This window comes from Mercurialis annua, linkage group LG3 (assembly GCF_937616625.2).
Source record: "Mercurialis annua linkage group LG3, ddMerAnnu1.2, whole genome shotgun sequence".
NCBI lineage: Eukaryota > Viridiplantae > Streptophyta > Magnoliopsida > Malpighiales > Euphorbiaceae > Mercurialis > Mercurialis annua.
In genome coordinates, this window is record NC_065572.1 from 12,846,790 (window position 1) to 12,869,784 (window position 22,995).

General features: G+C 32.8%; 2 protein-coding genes across 5 annotated transcripts; one reads left to right on the top strand and one right to left on the bottom strand.

The window, feature by feature from the left end:
• Nucleotides 1-2,115: 2,115 nt before the first annotated feature.
• Nucleotides 2,116-10,015, bottom strand: LOC126673323 (phosphoglucan phosphatase LSF1, chloroplastic). 4 transcript variants are annotated; one of them, XM_050367419.2, is made up of 11 exons: nucleotides 9,459-9,996; nucleotides 9,264-9,370; nucleotides 8,283-8,739; nucleotides 8,089-8,157; nucleotides 7,456-7,577; nucleotides 6,926-7,141; nucleotides 6,301-6,406; nucleotides 6,020-6,132; nucleotides 5,560-5,704; nucleotides 4,574-4,719; nucleotides 2,116-2,874 (listed from the first exon to the last, which is right to left on the bottom strand). In XM_050367419.2, exons 1-10 carry the CDS (start codon nucleotides 9,768-9,770, stop codon nucleotides 4,597-4,599), a joined length of 1,770 nt encoding a protein of 589 aa, XP_050223376.1. In that variant the 5' UTR covers nucleotides 9,771-9,996; the 3' UTR covers nucleotides 2,116-2,874; nucleotides 4,574-4,596. The 4 variants fall into 4 exon arrangements, with proteins under 4 accessions (XP_050223376.1, XP_050223375.1, XP_050223378.1 ...); XM_050367418.2 differs by lacking the exon at nucleotides 2,116-2,874 and having other exon boundaries at nucleotides 4,165-4,719; nucleotides 9,459-9,994; XM_050367421.2 differs by lacking the exon at nucleotides 2,116-2,874 and having other exon boundaries at nucleotides 4,165-4,719; nucleotides 8,283-8,755; nucleotides 9,459-9,596.
• On the top strand, nucleotides 2,338-4,116 carry LOC126673325 (uncharacterized). The gene has a single exon (XM_050367422.2). The coding sequence runs from the start codon at nucleotides 2,338-2,340 to the stop codon at nucleotides 3,940-3,942; it is 1,605 nt and encodes a 534-aa protein (XP_050223379.1). The 3' UTR covers nucleotides 3,943-4,116.
• Nucleotides 10,016-22,995: the final 12,980 nt, after the last annotated feature.

Here is a 22,995-nt window from a genome sequence, read left to right on the forward strand (position 1 = left end):
TTACCGCTCTCCCCTCACGCCGTCGCCGTCGCTCTCACTGCACGCACTAGCCGCCGCCCACCCTCATGACCTCGCCGTCATCGCTCTCGCTGCGCTCGCCGCCGCCCTCCCTCACGACCTCACCGCTGCTTTCCCTGCACATTGTCACCGCCGCCATATGTGTAGATCTATGATTTATATGTGTAGATCTATAATTTATATGTCTAGACTATAATTTATTTATAGGATTTCTTGTATATGATTTATAATTTAAATTTTCAGATCTTAACACTTGATTATCAATTATTATTTTCGTTCGTTTTTAAATTTTTAGTTTGTCTTCATCCTCGTCTCCTCTGTTCTTCAGATCTGAATTTTGTTTTTCAATTGTATACAATCTGTATTATATACAGATTATATACGGATTATATACAAATTAAAAAAATTATATACAGATAATATACAGATTATATGCATATTATATACCAAACAAATACAAAAACTGGAAAATTTAAAATTTTATATAAAAATCGATTTTTATAATTATTTTTTAAAAAATTGTATTTTTGTAATAATTTTTTATATCTATGTTAAAAAATACATGTAGTATGTTTGTAAATATTTTTATTTTTCCCGGTATTTGTATAAAAACCTCAAATAAAAATAATTGATTGACTTATAAAAGTACGCTCTAAACCCAAAAATTTCATCTTTATCTAAAAAATAAAAATCTTAATTTCTTACTCATTTATTTTTACTTATAGAAAAACACCATAAAGACATTTTATACCCAAAGATACATTGATATATTTGGTACATCTCTAGTTCGGAACGCAAAAACTATGAATTTTTAAATGTTAAGTAAACACTTTTTAAGAAATATGTATTTTTGTAATGTTTTTAGGCTATTTTTGTAGTTATTTAATATGTTTTTAAAATTATGTAAATAAAAAATTATTGTTTGAAACTACTATAATAAAAAATTATAGCTTTAAAACTATTGCTTTTTCAGTGAAAAGTTAAATGAAGCAAAAAAGAAATAAACTAAAGTCTATAATTTTGTTAAACTTAAAAAAAGCCTTAATCTTGCTATCTAGTGGTAACAAATTGATGTAAATACATATCCAAATTGATAGTTTAATAAGCTCTAAAAAATTAACTAGTTATAGTATTTTGGATATCTCCTGACTTGGCACATTTTTCAGTGAAATTTTGCTAATTTGGACATTTGATGTGTCTGTCACGTCAGCAAAAACACCCCCAATGTTGAATTTGAAAATAAGGTTGTGCTTTCGATTGCCACGTTTTAAAAGTCATGATTTTTCATGAATCAATGTAAAAGTCATAATTTTATATGTAACTAACCCTATAAATTAACTTTTTATCTGTACAAATTATTTACTTTATTGAATATTAATTATTAAAAATAAAACTAATCTGAGATTTTGACAAGCTCAATTTTTATATAAAATATTTATTTAATTTATATCATTTTAATAATATAATTTATTTGATTTTTATCGAATATAAAAAATATTATTAACATAATATTAATATTATAAATAGTTAATATTTTCAAATAATTTATTATTAATATATAATAGATAAATTAATATATGTGGTTCTAGTGATATCCGTACAAAACCATTAGGACCGAATTCTCGTACCGAACCGTACCGAAAAATAAAATCTCCGTACCGAACCAAACTAATTATTATACGGATCCAGAAATCTCATTTTCGCAATCCCCGATTTTTGATTTGGTTCCGGAGATTCGCCGATCCTCAGACTCCCCCGAGCCGTACTCAACCCTACGTTATACCAATATTCATTACTGAATTTATGCGGATTTTTTCGGAAGATTAGATAGATACAAGGCCAACATCTCTCATACACCATTTTGTTCTTTCATATAGTAACCTCTCATACACTATTTTGTTCTTCTATATAATTTGTTTCATGTGACTATGTTTGTGGTACAAAACTGAGTACGCAAATTATACAAGATTTACTGTACACGTGTATGGTTTCCCACCTACAAAACGTTAAAACTCCACGTCCCACAGTTGCTAATAACCATTAACATTACCAAACAAAGATTCAATCAAGAAAATAACACTGAAAGAAAATATGCACTGCAATTAATTCAACTTCAAATAAAACAGAAGCAAAATACACTACTAAACTACTTACAGCCACTTGTTCTCTTTCACGGCCATTTTTGCTACAAGTTTTCATAATCTTTTCATTCACTCTCTTTAAAAACCTCTAAATCTGCACTAACATTTTACTTCATCTTTCATTCAAATATCACACAGAAAGTAACTAAAACTAAATACCCATTAAGCCCCAAGATTGATGAAGATGGATATATGGTCATGGATATGTGCGCTTCCTGACTTGGCCGAGTGGGCCGAGTCAGAGTCACCACGTGTCTTTGAACTCGCGAGTTCCGTCAGAGACGATTCATCAACTCATCGTTCTATTCATCTTAGAGCAGAAAGAAGTGCTGGGTCCAACTCGGACGTATTGGTTACATTCGCTTTATGTTTACAGGGTTTTCATCATTATAATGCTCCAGAGACTATTTGGGTTTCTGACAAATGTCCTTTAAACTCAGAAAAACCTTTCCTTCCTTTACTACTACAACTTCTCCAAGAAATCATCACACGCTCACCTATGGCTGCTCAGGCTAGTACTTGCCCTCGTTCACAGCTTCAAAAACTCAAACCTGAACCCATTTCTTGGATCATCGATAGTCATTCACCCGAGTCATTTTCAAGTTTCTTTAACTTGGTGTTTATCATGAGGTTGTTTTGGCTATGCGTATTCGATGCACCAAGCGAAGTTGGGTCCATGTACTTCGAGTCCATGTTAGGTCCTAACCTTGAAATTCTGAAATGTGAACAAGCTCAAGTTTTAAAAACTTTTTTAGTAACAGTCGGAGTAGACGCTGAGCTTTATTTTATGCGTACTCTGGGTTATATGTTGACAAAATGGATTATGTTGAGAGAAGTTGGTGTAGGACTACATGTTCTAGCTCCTACTTCGGGACAGCAAGTTAAGTTCTCTTATGCAATGGAAACACATGGTTTTTGGGTATTGAAGGGCTATGCACCTATTTTGGCTATGGATAGCAGTAATTCTTCAAGAAATAAAAGCAAATTTCTAACTGTTGAAGCTAGGGATTCAGTACTAAAATATGCTTTGGCTCACCAACAGTTGGAGGCAGTTTTACAGTTAGAATATTCTGTTAGTTTCTATGAAGGGTACATTCGGGTCATTGCACATGTCGACAATCTGCGGTTCCATGTGGCAAAACTGGGGCTTAAAAAGAGTGAGAGTGCAGAATATTCTGAGGAAAGGCATTTTGTTTCTAGAGCTAAGATTTGGGCTGGACCGGAGGTTGGAGCAACTTATGTGGCCGGGTTGAGTTTGGGTCGATCAACGGAAAATGGAGAGAGAGAAATGGAAGTAAACAAAGTTGTAAAGGGAAGTCATGAAAGTTCAACATCTTCTAAGGTGAAAACTAGGGCAAGGATGGTTACAAGGACGAAGATGAAAAACTGGAGGTGGGACCAAGATGCTGAAGGGAATTGTGTTATTTTTGATGCAGTTTTACATAATAGTACAAATGGTAAAGAAGCTGCCACATGGAAAACAAAAATCAACGATAATAATAGTGATGGTGGTGATAGCAAAGGCATTGGTAATGAAAATAAGTATGATGAACCGAATCGACCATTTACCAAAACAAGAGGGTTGGTTTTTGCAGGTGACGATTACGGGGAAGGAGTAGAGTGGAGATTGAGCAAGGAAATGGAAGGTAGTGTTTTGAAATGGAGAATTGGAGGTCAAGTTTGGGTAACTTATTGGCCAAGTGAAGTCCAGAGTTCATATTTTGAGACTAGGTGTGTTCAATGGTGTGATGAAGTTGATTTACCGTTAATTCCTGGAAAATAAAATTAACTAAGGAAGGAGTTCTGCTAATAGAAAGAAGACAAAGTACAAGGCTAGAGGTCCATGTATGTAGATAAGCATAACAACTAAGTAGAAGAATTTTTATGTAATGTTATTATTTTTAATGTATGCATGTATAATAAAGATTTTATAGTAAGTTCTACATGTTGTATAACACATGAAAACTCTTTTCCTGCCAACTTATCAACATATACAAAATGAGCATTGAGCAAAGTTCATAAAGATCTTGACATTTTGTGTTAAGAATTTAAACACACGAGCCTTACATTTGTGTTCAGTTTCAGAGTTCAATCAGCAAGTAAATTCCAGGCAATAGCAAAAACAATTTACATGAATATGCTTTTATTTCCTTAAAAGCCATCAAGAGTGAGAATTGTAACTAATCTATATGCTATAGAACTATAAAAGCTTTCAAAGGGGAACTCTATGATTGGTCACTTTTACTTTGAATTGATCATGGTTTACTTCTATAAGAATGTATTGGATGACAAAATTTCTTATCGCACAACGATACTGGTATAGTTGATTTCTCTAGAGCTGGTATTAAGATGATTTATGCATTGACGAAAGTATGAACGTATGCGGCCGTGGAAGAATGTAAATGAACAGTCACCTGGATCGATATCAAATACCCAGCTATTTCTTGGGAGCTAGTCTGATTGGACAAATAGAGAATGCAACACAGCGAGCTGCTTTTGCCAGCATGAAGCGCTCATTTTCTGTCAATGTCCTCTCAATTACCTTCACAATGTTGGCATCCTAGAAATTTAGAGTAAAATATGAGTTGCAAAGACATAGTACAAAGCTATCACCGACGAGAAAACATAACCACAGCACAAGTTTTTCTATTGTCGCTTAAAGTTAATAGAATAACATTTCCTCATTTATCCCCATCCTTTCCACATGTTTGAAAGAAGCAAATTAGCACGACAACAAGGGATTTCTCTAATGATGATAGGCATTTTCTATGTACTAAATGAACAGTAATCCCCCTAGCATTTTAGAGCCACTCCAGAATGCACCAGGAAAAAAAAAATTGGCAGTTGGAGGAAAATTTTAAGTGATAAAGTAAATATCTATTGACTAGCCCTAAACATAAATTCAGTCCCCTTATTTGGAAGGAATCACATGCAGTGCCAGAGTGCAACCTTGCAAAGTCTTGTCATTTTTTTAGCAACTAGCCAACTATAAGCTTTTTAAACATGGAATCCATCAAAATACAATTTACTTTAACTGAAATTTTGCATTTTCTGACTTTTCAAAAACATGTTTATTTAAGAAAGAAGCTGCTAAACTCCTAATAAAAGATGAGGCAACTGGATTAAATTGGATTGTCAAAGTCGTAAATTCTACAATGGAGCCGCTCTAAAGAATTTAACTTCTGTGATGTTTGATCTTAGATACTCGTTAAAGGAAGGTGGAATCAAAAACAAGTCCATACTATTTCTTTTCTAATTGAGTTAAGATACTAGCCTACGTGACCTACAAAGGGGAAAAAAAAACCTAAAAAAATGAAGCACCCGGTATTTTGTTTATCCAAAAAAAAAAAATTAGACCATGTATATGTGGAGCGTATTTAAATGTGTGACATTTACCAACCTTCTTTTGTTGTTGAATAGAAGGCCTCACATTTGCAATATTGCCTACCACAATGATGTTGTTGATGTTTCCCCTGTCATCCTGCTCTGTTGGTGAAGTTGTTGAATGCCGCCATTGTCCATTAGTTATGTACTTATAGTAGTACCTGAAGAGCAAAGAATGTTATGGAAATTCATAATTAAGCACTCTCTAAAACAAATACTCCAAAATCTCAACTTTAGCAAGTGGGCGGCTATTAAGGCTGTGACGCCCGGAGAGTGGGCAGATGTGGGACAGGAGAAAGAAGGAAGATTGAAGAATGCAGGGATAAGATTCCAAATTATTATTTTAAATCAGAATAGCTAAAAATTCTTCAATACACATGGAAGAAGATGACATGCATCAATTTAGTAAACTATTTACACTTTGAAATCTTATAAGTTGATCAAGCAATTGCACTAGGGAGCACAGACATACTTACTTTCCTTGGGGCAGTCTAACATCAACTTCATATCTTGGACCACCCATGTGACTTGCCTTGATTGGTTCCTTCCAATTTCCGGTAAAATCTCCAACCAGCGAAACATCTTCTCCCTATTGTACAGTCACATTAACAAGTGTTTCTACAATCATATAAATCACATATTTAATGGGATTGAAACTCACAAATCATGCGTCAAATCTCTTTATTAATTCGACCAATTTCAGTATTATAAAAATAGAAGTACTATCATATTTTAATTCGTGTTTTGCATCAAGTACCTCTTGACCATTCCACACAAAAGTCACAATATGTGTCGCTGGTCCATCATGCCTACCATTTTCCACCCTAGCTATAAGATCCCATGTTGCCCAAGCAATTGCAGGTCTGCCATCAAGACTCATATAAATTATGCTTCAGTCAATTCAGAAAGAAAAATCTTGAAAAAGATAAAACCCATGCAATTAGAAAGATTATCTATTACTTTTATTCGAGTTATTAAACAATCACTACAAACAACTAAAGTATAGTAATGTAGTGAGTATCAAGTTTGGTAATGGAGTGAGCTATCTAGTTTCCCACTGCCACCATGAAAGAGCCAAGTCAGACAGGGGACTCCTCTTAGTAGTGAAGTTCAAGAACAAATGTATATAATTTGGATGCTAAAGCAAACACTTTATACAATCGCAATAACAGAGTTCTGAAAAAGTATAGGTAGTAACAGATAATTTGGATGTATACCAACAATCTTATCACATTCATTTTTTTATTCAAGCAATAGCAAGAACATGAAATATGACTCAAAAAATAACATTTTTAAGAACTGGAACAAGACACAAGTAGATAGCTATGAAAATTGTCAGTACAAATTAACATTAATTATTATAAATAGGTAGTAAGAAGAACCTGTCAGGCTTGCACAAATGCAATCCAGTGACAAAATTATATGCTGCCTGAAGGGATGTATCAGTTATCCAATGAAGGTATGCAATGACGCAAGCAGGAGACCTATCAAAACCAGTTGTACAAGTAACAAAAACACGGTGATTCTTTTTCAATAAGCGCAACAGAAGCCCAACACAGAATGGTAATTTCGTCCTCATGTCAAAGGAATCTGCATCCCTGTAGCAAATATTATGGGGCGTCACTTATATGAAGTGTATTTTATGGGAAAATTTACCTGATTATAAATTTATGAATCATCATGTATCTAGACTTTGCTAGAGCTTCCATAGCACATTACTTTAAGCCACTAAGTTTCTAAGAGAAGCTTCATGGTTGAGAAAATTGAAAGGCGGTATGAATTACATAGGAATACAAAGTGCAAACATGACCGAATACATGTCCAACATAAATGAAGAGAAGCTAATTCCATGGATTGGGATAGGCATCTTTCTTCATCAACAACAAAATGTGGCATGAAACCTTTCACTTACCTTATAGGATAATTGATCATGAGAATATTGGATCTTTGGCATGACTCATTGATTGTATTAAAATTGATTCCCCAGTTTTCTGCTTCAGTAACACTTTGAAAATTGACTATAGCAGTGACCCCCTGTAATAGAAATAACTTGAAGTTAACATGGAAATGGAAATAACATATTCACATATAATGTCAGTATATTAAACATGTTATCATCACCCCATAGTTCGACATCTTTAAACATGTTATGAAAGAATTAACACACTAGTGATTAAGATATTTTTAATGGTATCAGCATAAATGCTACTATAGAAGATGAAAAAAAAGGTGCATATGAGTCAAGTGGTACTGATAACAATAACATTATGGTAATTGGGACGACATACTCTAGGTGGTACTGAAATAACTCTATAGAGCTGCACAATATCTTACAAATTTAAACATTCTTTCCAAGGATTAGTTGAAATTTGGATCAAAAAATGATTTATTGTCACAATTTTGTATTTCCATAATATCGGTGGTTTGTTATTCAACTTCATAAGCTTGTCAACACATCAGGTTGGGAAAACACTAAATAAATGAGCAGAGGCCAGAACAACAAGTTGGTGACAGTTCTTTCCAATTTCATGGCAAAGGCACTTACCACGCTAGACAAATTGTCTACATCTGCTTCTGTTTGTATACAAGATCCTACATATATTTGCTCTGTAATCTGACAATATGAAGAAAAAAAAAGCTGTAAATATATATGAAGGGGAAAAAAGCTGTTAATATAGATGCAAAGTTTTCACTGCTAAGCACCAAATAAAATAACGGAATACAAGTTGGCCATCACACCTTACTATATCGCATACCAAGTCCATGATTGTAGTATAGCTCGCCTTTAGAACGTTCTAATGCCTTGATGTACTCTTCCACAGGAAAGTTCCCATAAGCCCATTCCCCTTCTCCAGATTCCCTCTCAGAGAAAACACAAACAAATTGGCTCACAGGAGAGCGGAGAGTGTTCTCTGATTGTAATCCCAGATATCCATTTTGATCATTCAAAAGCTTCCATCCATTTGATGTTAGAAAATTTGAAGCAAATGTTATATAACCAGAATTCCCACTTCCCTCAGTAGAAGCTTTCAAATTTGACGACAGGATATTTTTATTCCAAGTAGTAACAGGAACACGTCCTCTATTGAACATAATATCTATATCATTGAGAAGTTGTAGTTGATGAATTGGAAAAGAGGAAAAGGGTCTCTCAAGGATCAAGCTAAAAGATCCAGTGTTTTCTATCAGCATGTTCCTGAAAAGAACAAAAACTGAAAAGAATAAAAATGAAAACCCAGACAAACAGAACATTAAACGAGTACTGAAAACATGAAGACAATTGTATGAACTAATTATTGATGGCTGTATGTATACCAATTAAACCATAGACTTTTATGAAACACGCAGCAAGCATTGAAGTGAAAGAGGTTAATTACTTAAAACAAAAAGACTTGATGATCAATTGCTACAAAATATTTCTATACGATTGACTAATTATGTTTTCCTTATAAGCATGTAGGTCATGTTGATATTATTTTAAAGTATTCCATGTAAAAATGAAGTTTTGTCTCCGAAAGGTCAAGCGTCCAAAACGTTTCCAAATCGGGACACGTTGATTGAATGGAGCGTCCGTGCTACTTAGCCAACAACAATAGAAATGAATACTCTAACCATCAAATTCATAATTGAAAATTTCATATTAGCATCAAGAGCAATTAGGTTATGACCAATCATGAGAATCATATATACACAACTATACATACACAATTCTTTACTTACTGTGCATCACCAACATCGTTAATAGTAACAAATCTTCCGCTAGACAAATCAGTAACTTTCTTCAAAGTGTCTCCCACCATTATTATCCTGGACCTCTCCGCATTTCCCTGAAAACAATAAAACATAACAAACAATTAAAAAGAAAAATTAATCAAAAGAAAAAAAAACAAACAAAATAAAAATTAATTTGTTTACCCCTTTCTTGAGAGCGTGTACGATGATTTTGCCATCAACACAGAGAGCGAATCGAATCCCGAACGGCTTCTCTAAATGAACCATATATTCATTCAGATTCATCTTCAATCTCGAATTACCATCACACATTGCATAAACTCTACCATTTCCTTTACTCAATCGAATGTGTTTCTTCCAATGCACGGCTCCATTGAACAAGAACGATAGATCTCTGCTAGTACTGTAAAACGACGTCGGAGATAGGAGATTGTAGTGCAAAACTCTGCTGCTGCTGCTGCTGCAACTAGGTATTAGTTGCAGAGAGCACGACATTTTTGAGATTATACACGAGTTATTGAGTGATTGTTGTTTGGTGGTGATGAAGGAGGAGGAGGAGGAGTGAAGAAGAGAGACCACGTGGCGGTTTAAGAGGATCTTGATCACACGAGGCGTCCGTTTTTTTTATTAATCTTATGAGGTTACACGTGGAGTGATCTGAATGTGGTTGCGGAAATATCTTTTTGTATTTACTCGTTGGAGGATTGCGGCTGATACTATTTGCGTGGACTCCACTGCAGCATCGCAGTTCTCTTTTCCGTTTTTTCGTTTGGGAAAGTGACAGTAGAAACCGAATTCGAAAAGTGGAAGAGATATTAAGTAATTTCTTTATTTATTTCGTTCCTTATAAACTTAATTTCTATTTGTTCAAATGATCAACGTGCCCCCTAAATTTGTGAAACGAGGTCATCTAACTAACTTTATACTTTTTTGAGCAACCAATCTCAAAACTCTTCATTTTTGGATTAAATAACCCGATAATTTATATTTTTATTTTAAAAAATAGATTTAAGATAACTATATCGCAGTAATTAGGAAAGTATCTAATTATTATTTTGCATCCCTCACCTCCGATTTGTATTTTACCGGTTTTAAAAAATATAATTATGAGGCTATTTGACCAAAAAATGAAGAGTTATGGGGTTGGTTGCTTAAAAAAGTATAAATTGGGTTAGATGACCTTGTGTTACAAGTTCAGGGGGCGCGTTGACTCTTTGATTATTTTGAATTATTTTGGATGTTTTGATGTATAGAATAAATTTGTTGTAATTTTTTAAAATACATGTTTCGATAATTTATTTATACTTTTATCTGTCAAGTTTTGACTTTTTCTTTCTAATTTTATTTACGAAAAATAATTTTTTTTTAAATTTTATAAATACCTTTTTCGATTTCCAATTTCGATTTTTGGTTCGGTCGACCAAACCGACCGATTTCTCATCCCTATTTTTTAGTTTTTAATAATTTGTTTATTTTTTATAGAATTTTTTTCTAGAATTTTTTATTATCTTATTATATTGTAACAATAGTGTATAAATAGTGTATTTATAGTGTATTTATGCATTTTGTAGTGTTTTTATGGTTTATACCATAAAAACACTGCAAATACACCATAAACACTGTAAATGCACCATAGATATATTAAAAACGGCAGAAATACAATAAAAAAAACAAAAATATCCCGAAAAACACCAAAAATACATTATAAATACATCAAAAAAACACTAAAACGTAGATATCAATACTATATATAAAAACACGGATGGGGGCACAGACAAATTTACTGAATAATCCTTTTCAGTTTACTACTAAATAAAGGTTTTATAGTTATTAACTAATTAGTTATTTAATTAATCACTATTGTAATTAAAGTCCTATTTAGAATAGGTAGCCAAATTATCTCCAATTTAATTTTTAGTATGTAAAAAATAACTAAATTGTCTACAAATTAGTAGAAATACCTATCTTTTAGTTTGATTGAACTACAAAATTAAAATATTGTATTTGGTCAATATATTATTATTATTTAAATTTCTATCTTATTATTTTTAAAGATATTATTAATAAAATTAAGTTAATTATTTAATTATGGTTATTATAAAACCAAAAGAAGAATAAATTTAGTATGGAAAAAAATTTAATAACCGAATATATTATATTTACTTTTACAAAAAAATTTAACTAATTTAATATTAATTATAAATAAAAAATTGATATAATTATAATAAAGTTACTAATATGTTCATTGAGGAGTTACGTTACGAGCCACGTGTATAGCACGTAATGCGAAACTAGTATTATAAAATTACTACAAATGCACCATAAATCAATTTGTTCTTTACAAAATCAGTAGCAATAAACAAATCTATGAATAAGAGAAAGACAAAATAAATAATTATATGAATAATATAACAATTTTATAAACAAAAAATTATAGATTTACAATAATTTATTTACAAAATGTTTAAATCAATACAAAAAACTTAAAAAATTACACAAATCTAAAAACGAGTCAAGAAATTTATAGCGCGAACGGGAGAGACAAAAGGACTAGCGCGAACGGAAAAACGACCGGAAACGACAAAAAATCCATCGGAAGTAGACGAACGGAAGCGCGAACGGAAAAGATGAACGGAAAAGTAACCGGAGGAGACAAACTGAAAATCAAACGAAAAAAGAAGAAGAAAAGAAAAGAGAATTTAAGAGAGAGGAGAGAAAAGAGAGAGAAAAAAGAGTGGCTATATAAAAGTTTAACTTAAAATGAGATAAGACTTCTATATAGTGGGTACTTTTGTAAATAAGTTAGAAAAATAGGTTGCGTAGGAAATAAGAAAAAGATGGGTCAAAATGCTGTAAATATTTTGCCAAAAACAGGTATTTGAAAAATAATCCCATAAATTTTCCTTTCAATTTAGTTGTTAAATTAAAATATCAGTTTTACCTTTGACCTAATAATGAAAAAAAGTCGAACTTTTATGACTCGTCAATTTAAATCAAATCTTTTAATTTTTTAATAATTAACAAATTACATTAATAATAATCAAATTGGTGGCCAAACTTACAACAAAAAAATTCAAATTTGGCTATTATTACAATAGACAAATGTTGGACCCTTATCCTTTCAAACTCCTTTGTTTTGACTTTGACGATTAACTATGAGGGTTCTAATCTTCTTTATTAGTGTGTAGGACCTCATAGGAACAATCGGAAGTCGATTCGGAGCTTTCTAGCGAGAATTGAGTTTTCCATCTCAAGCTGTCCAGTAACATATTAAGGACGAGATGCTTCATTCATCACGGGCGTGATTCATGCATCATGGGCGCGACACATTGCATCTCGGGCGCGACATTCATATCTGTGAAACTCTAGTCGATCGTTGGAGGTATCACGGGTCCTTCCTCCTTCCTTATGTGTCCCCATTCCGCCTCTGCCTTACTGCAATTTCCAATTTTATGGAGATCAAAAAGATTGTCATCGGAAACAATTCAAGTTCCATCTCTGAAATGGCGGTGTAACGACATTCCGACTAGTGTTTATGCGACAATTGGTGACGCTGTGGATGGTGGCGGCGGTGATTAGGCAAACGATGGCGGCCTTCAACATGATGGTGACTACAGAGATCAGACTAATGGTGTGACAGTGGTGATATTGGAGAAGACAGTAGCGAAGAAGTCTTTTGTATCAATAAATAATTCGGCGGAATGATGTAACTCTGCTTTTTCCATCCGACATATACCTTGATTTTGGAAAATTTGCCAACAGATTCAACGACTCCTTGTATTCATCGTCTTTTCTTCTTCCAGCTTTATATGGTGGTAGAATCGACCATTGACATAGTTGTTGAGTAACTTGAGATACATCTTGATACAACATTCTGATCGATCTTTCAATTGATAAATTTACATTTAATTTTCTGATTAGCATAAAAATTTAAAGCAAAATTAGTTTTTATAGTAAAAATAGACGATTTCTATCTTCACATACTCTAAAAGGACTCTTGGATTGAGAGACATGTGGGTTGACATGTATTAGATAGCTAATGCATGTGGTTGTCTTTGGCAGCTTTGTAATTTAGTTTCCATCATATGGGTTTCAATATTAGCTTTACACTTTGTATTTACTGGGTTTAATAGGAGGGGAAGGAAAGATAATATGAGAGGAATTAAATTTATTCTTGTTTGGACAAGCTATTTAACTAGAAAGGAAAGAGAATGGAAGGTGAATCATTCCCCTTCATTCACCTTTCCGAAGTTGAAATCAATTACAAAATTTCAGTAATTTTTAATTGATTTTTATAAATATTTATATCATACAAAAAAATAGTACTAATTTTGTTTATCTCTTATATTATATTTTTTAAAATATTTTAATTAATTTTTTTTATTTTTAATAATTATTAAAATAATTTATTTTCTATATTTCTATTTTTATCAATTAATGTGATTATTTGGGAAATATCATAAAAAAATCACCAACTTTAAACGTTTTGTCATTTTAATCACGCTGTTTAAAAATTGTCATTTTCATATAACAACTATCAAATTTTTTCAAATTCATACACTGTTCTAAAATCCTTTGAAAATCGCTGACATGCCATATGAGCTAATTGTTATGAATTTAAATTTATTAAATTTATCAATAATTAGTTTGTTTTCCATAGGACTATTAGAAGAAAAAAAACGTATGATAAATCGTGAAAGATAAATTTGTCAAATAAAAATTATTGCTTCTTTTTTTTATTTATTTAGATAAAATAATATATTTTCTCCTCCCTTTACCTTTTTAATTACATTAACTATTCAAACACAATTAAATTTTAGTTTTATCTTTTCTTTCTATGCGCTCCCTTCCCTTCTATTTATATTACCGTCCCTTCCTTTTTCTTTACTCTCTATCCATGGTCGTGAGTTGATTGTTTGATTAGTGAATAAAGCACGAAAATTATTGACTGATTAAATAATTTCTTTGAACTAAAATTTAGGAATTGTTGGAAAATGTTACTAAATTGGAAAAATATCAAACATAAACGATCAAAAAGAGGTGTTAGGCTTACTAGCAAAATGTGTCGGACTGTTTACTTCTGAGGCTTGAGGAGCATTGCAATAGCATAATAATATTTTTGCTGACATTTTTGGTGTTTGAAATTTAGTCTAATACAATCCACTATTAGAATTCTTTGTATTAACATAATAACATTTTGGCAATAAAATCATTTTTAAAATTATAAACATATGATACAAACATAAAAAAATATAAAATTTTATATTGATTTCGCACAAATATATGGACATTACGACTAATTTATATATTTTTATAATTGAGAGAACTAAAATGGTATTTTTATGAGTTTTTAATTTTTAAATAAAACACTAAATATTTTATAAATTTAAAAATTATTATTACTAAATAATTCTAATTAGTTTTTAATTTGAATAAAATATTTATATTATAATTCTCATAAATTTTAAAACTAAAACACTCTTTTTTAATAGATAATTGTAATATAAATATCATTGCTAAAGTTACAATATATTTTTATTAGTTTGCAAATTATATCTTTTCTTGACTTTTTTTATTGGATGGAGATTTTTGGCCTCCATCCATTTATAATCACGCTCCAAATCTTAAGGAATAGATTAATGTATCCTTATGGTTATGGTGTCTACCGTTTTTTTCCACCCACTAAACATAGAATTATTTCTTCAAGTTGTATATTTTCTAGAAACTTTATAGTTATAATTTTAAAATCCTTGTTGAAAAGTGTAAAAGAGTCACTTAAATTACTGTTATTTTTTAATATTAAACTAATTCCATTATACTTTAATTTTACATATATATGTTAAAGTTTAAATATGAAGTTGTTCGTTAAATAAAATAATTAGTTCAAATATAATTTTTTAAATATACAAACTATTTACAGTTATTGTTATTTATTTTAAAAAAATTGATTTATATTCACTAATTACTAAATCAATTTTCTCTACTAAAATATTATTAAATCTGTTAAATTTAAAATTCATTAGTTATTGATGGATTCCGGCATCTCGACGGCATTAATCCTGCAAAACAGTGTAGATGGCTAATCGGACAGTTTGTCCGATTAGCTCTCCGATGCTTAAGTCAGTTTAGGCTTAAGGGAGAATAATTATATTTTTTATAAGTTGTGTGTTTAGGCATACCTCAAACTCCTTTTATAGTAGTAGAATGTATACCTTGCAGATTTGTAGTATGAAAGTGATTCCTATTTAGTAGGGTTTGACCCTGATTAGGAGTGTCCTTCCTTATTCAGACAGGAGTCCTATTTAGGAAGATATTTCTAAACAGTCTCGTCTTCCTAAGTTGGAGGCTATCTTCCTAAGTTAGAATTTGTATCCAAATAGGACAAATACTCTGAATATGCGTAGATCTTGGAGATCTTATCCAAATCCCGGGGTCGACATGCTTTGTCCGAGTACTCAGGGATTCGGTCTTTATGATGTCGAATGATGTATTCCAGTCAAGGCGGATCTGGTGGATTCGGCCCTTTGGGCGGGAGTCTGGTGTCGTCTGAGAATAGATCTCCTGCGACTCGGCTCCATTATAAGTAGAATAGAATTCGGTATCCATCATTAGCCCCCCCGCAAGTGAGCTGAAGTCATGGTATTCTATGCCTTGGAGTATTTCCGCTCTATTTGAGGCAAGTCGTTTTGTATTCCGGCGTTCCTTTTTGCTTCTCGAGCAAGGTTCAAGTTTTTCTCCTTTTTCGCCATGTGTCGTTCATCTATTCGTTATTTTTTGAAGGTAGGACATGTGTCCATTCGTTCTATCTTCCTTTGTCTTTAAACTGTTGTATTTGTTTCATTTTTCATCTTTTACTCTTGGTTGTTCGAAAGTAGCTTTGCCTCATCAATCTTTAATTCTCGTGTTTGATTTCTTCTTTTGGCAAGACTCTTGGTGAATCTCGTTGATTTATTTTGATGCCTTATCTCCAGGTATTCCTTTATTCATGTTTTGATTGTTTTATGTTCTTGAAATTTCTTCAATTGTCTTCTAATTTCCAATCAATTTTGTGATTCGATCCATCGGCCTTTTGAATTTTATTTGTTTATCCTTTTCCTCTTTATTGAGATCCTTCTCGGCGATTCCTTATGGCGAAGCTCATTCTCTTGACGAGACTTATTGTCTTCTTTTATATGTTTTTATAGGTCAAATTCATGTGGCGACTCCTCATCATTTGGTGAAGCTTTTATATTATATGAATCTTCATTAGTGGGCGAAGCCCTTGTATTGGGCGAAACCCTTGTACTGGGCGAACCCTTATCTTTGGGTGTTCCATCATCTTGGGAGAACCTTCTTTTGTGCACGAGACCTTTATTCTTTTTATTTCAGGGGTTTGGACTTTTTTTTGTTTAGTACTTGGTCGATTCTTTTTTGTTTTTCCTATGTATTCTTCTTTACTGCTGCATTACTCCTTATTTTTCATTTGTTTTGCTATGTTTGATCTTCGTTGGTTGTGATCTTAAGTCGTTTATTCCTCTTTATTCTTGATGTTCATTCTTCTTTTCTTGATTTTCGGATTTCGACATTTCTGTGTTCTTTGTGCTTGTCTTTATCTTCATTAATCGAAATCTTTTATTCTAGCTGATGTTTACTCTTTTAACGAGTAATTGTTTCTTCGAGGTGACTCTTCTTGTTTGCAATTCTTTTTCATTTTGAGAGTTTTGTTTTCTTCTTTGAACATATATGAGTCCTTCAAGCTCCTCCACAAATACGCTGATTTCATAGGGTATTTATGCCCGTTTTTGAGATCAGGTCATTCAATTTATTTCGTCGATTTTCCTTGATTTTAATTCTTTTCGGGCGGACTGTCTTCCTTTTTTAGATTTGTTCTTCTGATTTGGGCAAGTTGCTTGTGATTCGTTGATTTGGGCGAGTCGCCTTATTTGGGCTCTTGGCTTTATTTTTACCCGAATCATTTTAGACCCGGTCTTCTGTTTTGAGATCTTTCGCATTAATTTTGATTGGCACTTTGTCTTTCTTTCACATTTCTCTTATTTTTCGGCGCTTCTCTTGCTTTCGCATTTCTCTATTTCTTGGCGGTTCGTCTTTCGCTTTATTTTTCTTTATTTAGTTGATTCGCCTTTCGCTTTATTTTGCTTCGAGTTGATTTTGATCTTTGATATTTCGCCTTTAGAGCTAATCTAAACTCTGTTTTTGGCATTTTTCTTTTATTTTTAGAGTAAATCTATACTCTAATTTTTGGGCGTTTCGCCTTTATTTTAGAGTAAATCTATACTCTGATTTTTTGGCGTTTCGCCTTTATTTATTCCGATTCCTTTCTGCTTTGCTGCGTTGTATGAATTAAAGATAGTTCGCACCATTGGGTATGACAAACGTCTATACTTGACAATGGGCGATTGGCACCGTCGGGTATGACAAAAAGTCTATACTTGACGACGGGCGATAGGCACCATCGGGTATGACAAAAAGTCTATACTTGATGATGGGCCTTTTGACTTCTACCTTAGTCATCCTTCTTTTCCTCTTGGGGTTTTTATTCAGGAATCGGTCAGATCTATCTCTTCTTTCCCTCTTGGGGTTTTGTTCGGGATTCAGCCGGACCTATCTCTTCTTTCCCTCTTGGGGTTTTCTTCAGAATTCGGCCGGATCTATCTCTTCTGGATTCAGCCGAATCTATCTGTTTTTTCCCTCTTGGGGTTTTCTTCAAGGTTCAGACGAACCTATCTTCTTTTGTCCCTTTTAGGGTTTTCCTTTGGATGAGTCTTCTTTGGATGAGTCTTCTTTGTCAAGTTTCTTTTTTGTTGTTTTCTTAGTTTATTCTTTTTGACCGAGCCTTATTAAGGCAAGTCTCTTCTTGATTAAGCCTTGGCTTATTCTTCTTTGGCGGAGCCTTCTTGGTTTATTCATTCATTTTGTCCGAGGTCTTTTCCTTTATTTTTACATCGCTTCGTTCTCCATATTCTCAAGTGGTGCTTTTTATTGATTTCTTTCTCTATCTTCATTATTGTTCTGAGTAAAATTCATTTGATTTCTTGTTTCTTCTCTTCTTTCAGCCTTTATATTTATTTTTTCTTTCCTTGCCACCGATTTTTGTTATTCTTTCTGTATTCTTTTACTCCTTGTAGGAGTTCTGTTGCCACCATCTCTCGCTTTATTTCCTTTTTCTGGATTTTTTCTTGTTTTTTTGATTATTAGATCTGAGTTATTTGCTTCCGCTAATTGTTTGTCTTTTTTTTTCTTTTCTTGATCGTATTCTTCGTGGAATTTGTATCTCTTCCTTCAAGCTCCCCCACAAATACACCAATCTCAGAGGGTATTTATGCCCGTTTTTTAGATCATGTCTTCGCTTTTCGCCTCTTGATCCGTTTTCGTTCTTTCTTTTATTGCGTTGATAGGGGCGAGCACTTCAGTTTCACGTCGTTCAGGTCGAGTTCTTCAGTTTTGATGTTATTTGGTGTCTTGACTATATTTTCTTCCATAACTTCTTCCGCTATATATGTGTTTTTACTTCAATATGGAGATTTAGAGGATTCGCCTTTGTCTTTTTGTTGGAGTATTTTTCCTTTATTCTCTTCTTAAATTTAGTCTCCTCATGACTTCATTTTGGTTTTCACCTTTTCGGGTGGTATCTTTTTTATCTTCTCCGTTTTGACATTATTTTTGTTTTCTTCATTCCTTTTCATCTTTCTTGTTTCTCGTTGTTTTTAGGGGTGTTATGCCCTTCTTCATTATTTTTGGGTAGTATTCCCTTTATTTTGTTGATTTATTCTTTTCATTTAGCTTCCTGAGACATCTTGTCCTTTGGTCTTTAGATCGTTTCTTCAAGTTTTATTTTCGCCTTTACGGCGATTTCTTCCTTCAGCTTTCTAGGACATCTTGACCTTCAGTCTTTGGACCGTTTTTGCTCTTGATCAAAACTTTCTCTTCATCTATATGTTTGTTTCGCCTTCGGTTTGTCTTTCAAACCATCTCTCTTTGCCTCTTGGGCCGCTTCACTTTTTGCCTCTCGATCCATTTCGTTCTTTATTTTTTGTTGGGCGTTGTTCGCCTAGTTTTTTGGTATTTGGGACATCTCGTCTCTTCTTTCAGTATATTCTCCAGCATTTCTTCTTTTATTTTCTTCATCTTCTATGGCTGTATTTTATAAATTTTGACTGGTCCAATAATGGACTTCAAGATATAATATAAATTTATCATATAGAGTTGTGTTTTAAGATAGCAAGCGATTTTATATAAATTATGTAGGATATAGTCCATTCTCACATTATAAATTTTTATTAAACGGATTTCTTCTTCAGAAAGATATTGTATATTCAAGTAGTAAATCTATTACTTGATAAAGGAAACTAATGATTCCATATGCTACATTTGATTATTTCCTTCTTAGCTAATTAGTCTTTTGTAGTCATGCAATATATTTTTTTTATAAGATTTCCTAATTAGCAAAGATCTCATATAGATATTTGTACTCATATGCTTAACTAAATTATTGTCGAGCTATGTATATATCTTTCCTAAAAAGAAAAGATCTCATATGGTCATATGTATGTGCTTAGTTAAAGCATTGTAAATTTATTCATGTACCTTCCCTAATAAGTAAAGATCTCAAATATTGTACTAAGACAAAAAATATATATTTTGATAGATCTTATATTGTAATTTCGATTAATGCAAAAATAATTGCAAAATATAATCTATCAGTTTAGAAGAAATCATGCGAGATGGGCAACATGCTGAAATAATGACACGAGCAATTAATTTCACATGTACTAAAATATTTAATGAGTTTGAGAACTTATCGTGATTTAGCTCCCGTTGATAATAAGATAATATCTTTGATTTGTCATTTCCGGATGTGGTCTTGGTGATTTCAGAAAATCCTCTCCCGGAATGTAGCGTTGTTTGTTGGAGCTTTTTCTCAATTTTTTAAATTTAGCAAGAGCTGTTTTCTTTAAAAATAATTTAATCTTCTCTCTTTTCTTTATTTATTTTGTTTTTCGAACGGAACTATAATATTGCTTCCGAAATAGATTGAATTTGGCCAACAATTCAATGAAAACAGGTGGCTATTGAAATTGCCAAATCACCTGCTTCTTCTCTTTTTAAATCTCTGCTCTAAGAATTTGGCCAATGACCCGTCTGTTTCATTTTTTGACGTGCTTAATAAACCAATAACCTGCCTGCTTCATTCTTTGACGTGCTTCCTTTGTTAAGCACATATTTCTCAGCCAATGATTCAATTTGACGTGCTTGCTTTCTCTTTTTTATTTGACCTGTTTATTTTAACCAATTATGATTAATCAACACGCTTTAACTCCTTCGATTCTTGGATTGATTTTGATAGTGTTTGGCTTTTTCGACTGTCTATTAAATAGATCTGTCAGATTTATTTGTTGTTCTTTTAGATTAGTCCCGTCGGATGCCATCCTTCAATGAGAATTTATTTTGAGTTCAGAAAAGCTCCTTCTAGTTTGAAGTTTTCAAGCTTTTCCCACAGACGGCGCCAATTGATGGATTCCGGCATCTCGACGGCATTAATCCTGCAAAACAGTGTAGATGGCTAATCGGACAGTTTGTCCGATTAGCTCTCCGATGCTTAAGTCAGTTTAGGCTTAAGGGAGAATAATTGTATTTTTTATAAGTTGTGTGTTTAGGCATACCTCAAGCTCCTTTTATAGTAGTAGAATGTATACCTTGCAGAGTTGTAGTAGGAAAGTGATTCCTATTTAGTAGAGTTTGACCCTGATTAGGAGTGTGCTTCCTTATTCAGACAGGAGTCCTATTTAGGAAGATATTCCTAAACAATCTCGTCTTCCTAAGTTGGAGGCTATCTTCCTAAGTTGGAATTTGTATCCAAATAGGACAGATACTCTGAATATGCGTAGATCTTGGAGATCTTATCCAAATCCCGGGGTCGACGTGCTTTGTCCGAGTCCTCAGGGATTCGGTCTTTATGATGTCGAATGATGTATTCCAGTCAAGGCGGATCTGGTGGATTCGGCCCTTTGGGCGGGAGTCTGGTGTCGTCTGAGAATAGATCTTCTGCGACTCGGCTCCATTATAAGTAGAATAGAATTCGGTATCCATCAGTTATATATCAATTAATAATAATTATTTTAAGTTACTATTTTAGATATCCAGTTAAACAAACTACTAATAAACTATAAATTCAAAACATAATTTAAAAAAATTAAAAGTCAAATTCTTAATTAAAATAGTGCATTATATCAAAAATAATAACCCAAAATTAATGATGTACATCTTAGTATTGAAAATAAGAGTTACGTTGTTATTCTTTGATATATTTCATTTTAATTTTTAATAAAAAATTTAATTACCAACAAATAATTCGTTAATAATTAATGCAATCTCATTATTAATAGATCAAGTTGGGTGACGGTGCAATCTACTAATAAATATCGTTACTACTCCGTGTGTAATCATTTACCAGCAAAGAAATTATCAGTGGCCTTCAGTTTCTCTACAATTACTAATGCAGCTACTGCAATTTCAGTTGCTGACCTGGATAATGGCACATCAGCTCACACACTTGCTGCATGTTCATCTCAGATTCAACACACACCTGCTGCATGTTGCTTACTCAACAAGCAAGCTCATGAGGAACGGTTATTCTGTTAGAGTGGTTATTTTCTGGTGTTTTTGATTGTAGAATAGCAGCAGCTTAAGTCTATGGTTCTATAAATAGACCAAGCTGAAAACAGAGTCTGTAATCACAATTTTATAATCAATAAAGCTTTGTTTTCTCTATTCATTGTTTCTTCTTCTTGTTCTAGAAATTGGCAGTTACCAATTTCTTCATGGTATTAAAGCCTTTCTGATCCAATCTCTGAGTTTTATAATCAAGCTTTTCGAGAAACAATCAAAGTCTATCAATGGCGAATCACTTCTCGAGACCAGAAGAGTCTCTTTCCAGTCCATATTTTGTTCATCCTGGTGAGAATCCCTCACTTAATCTTGTTACAAAGGTTTTGAATGATAGCAATTACAATACCTGGTATAAAGCAATGCATATGTCTCTGATTTCTAAGAATAAATACAAGTTTGTTAATGGTTCTATAATCATGCCTGATAGAGATTATGATGTTTATGATGCTTGGGAAAGGTGTAATACCTTAGTAATGTCATGGTTGTATAGGGCTGTATCTCATACAATTGCAGACAGTATATCAAATTTTGATACTACACTTGAGATTTGGTTAGATTTGAAACAGAGGTTTTCTCAAGGAGATGCCTGTAGAATGGGAGATATTCAGGAAGAGATATATGCAATGAAACATAACAATATGTCTATAACAGAGTAATTTACTCATTTGAAGTCATTGTGGGAAGAATTACTTAGCATTAGGGCTCTACCTACATGCTCTTGTGTTCCAAAGTGTTCTTGTGGTCTGCTAGATGCTATTAAGAAACATGAATCAGGAGATAGAGTGATCAAGTTTCTAAAAGGGTTAAATGAAAATTTTAACACTGTCAAAACTCAGATTTTTATGATGGAACCTCTTCCACATATCAATAAGGTGTTTTCAATAGTCATTCAGCATGAAAGACAAATGTTAGGAGAAAGTAGTAAAGCAATTGCAGAATCCAGTGTTTTTATGGCAAAAGGAGAGAATGACGACTCTTCTGAGGCAGGAGATTATGAAACAAAGGTTTTTTATGCTAGAGGGAGAGGAATGAATCAATACAGAGGTTTTAGAGG

Coding starts and splice junctions, on each gene's coding strand:
- LOC126673325 (XM_050367422.2), top strand. CDS start 2,338: ATGAAGATGGATATATGGTCATGGATATGTGCGCTTCCTGACTTGGCC.
- LOC126673323 (XM_050367419.2), bottom strand. CDS start 9,770: ATGTCGTGCTCTCTGCAACTAATACCTAGTTGCAGCAGCAGCAGCAGC. Junction 6,133..6,300: donor TTGTGTGGAATGGTCAAGAG/GTACTTGATGCA, acceptor ACTGTACAATAG/GGAGAAGATGTTTCGCTGGT. Junction 5,705..6,019: donor GTTAGACTGCCCCAAGGAAA/GTAAGTATGTCT, acceptor TTTGCTCTTCAG/GTACTACTATAAGTACATAA.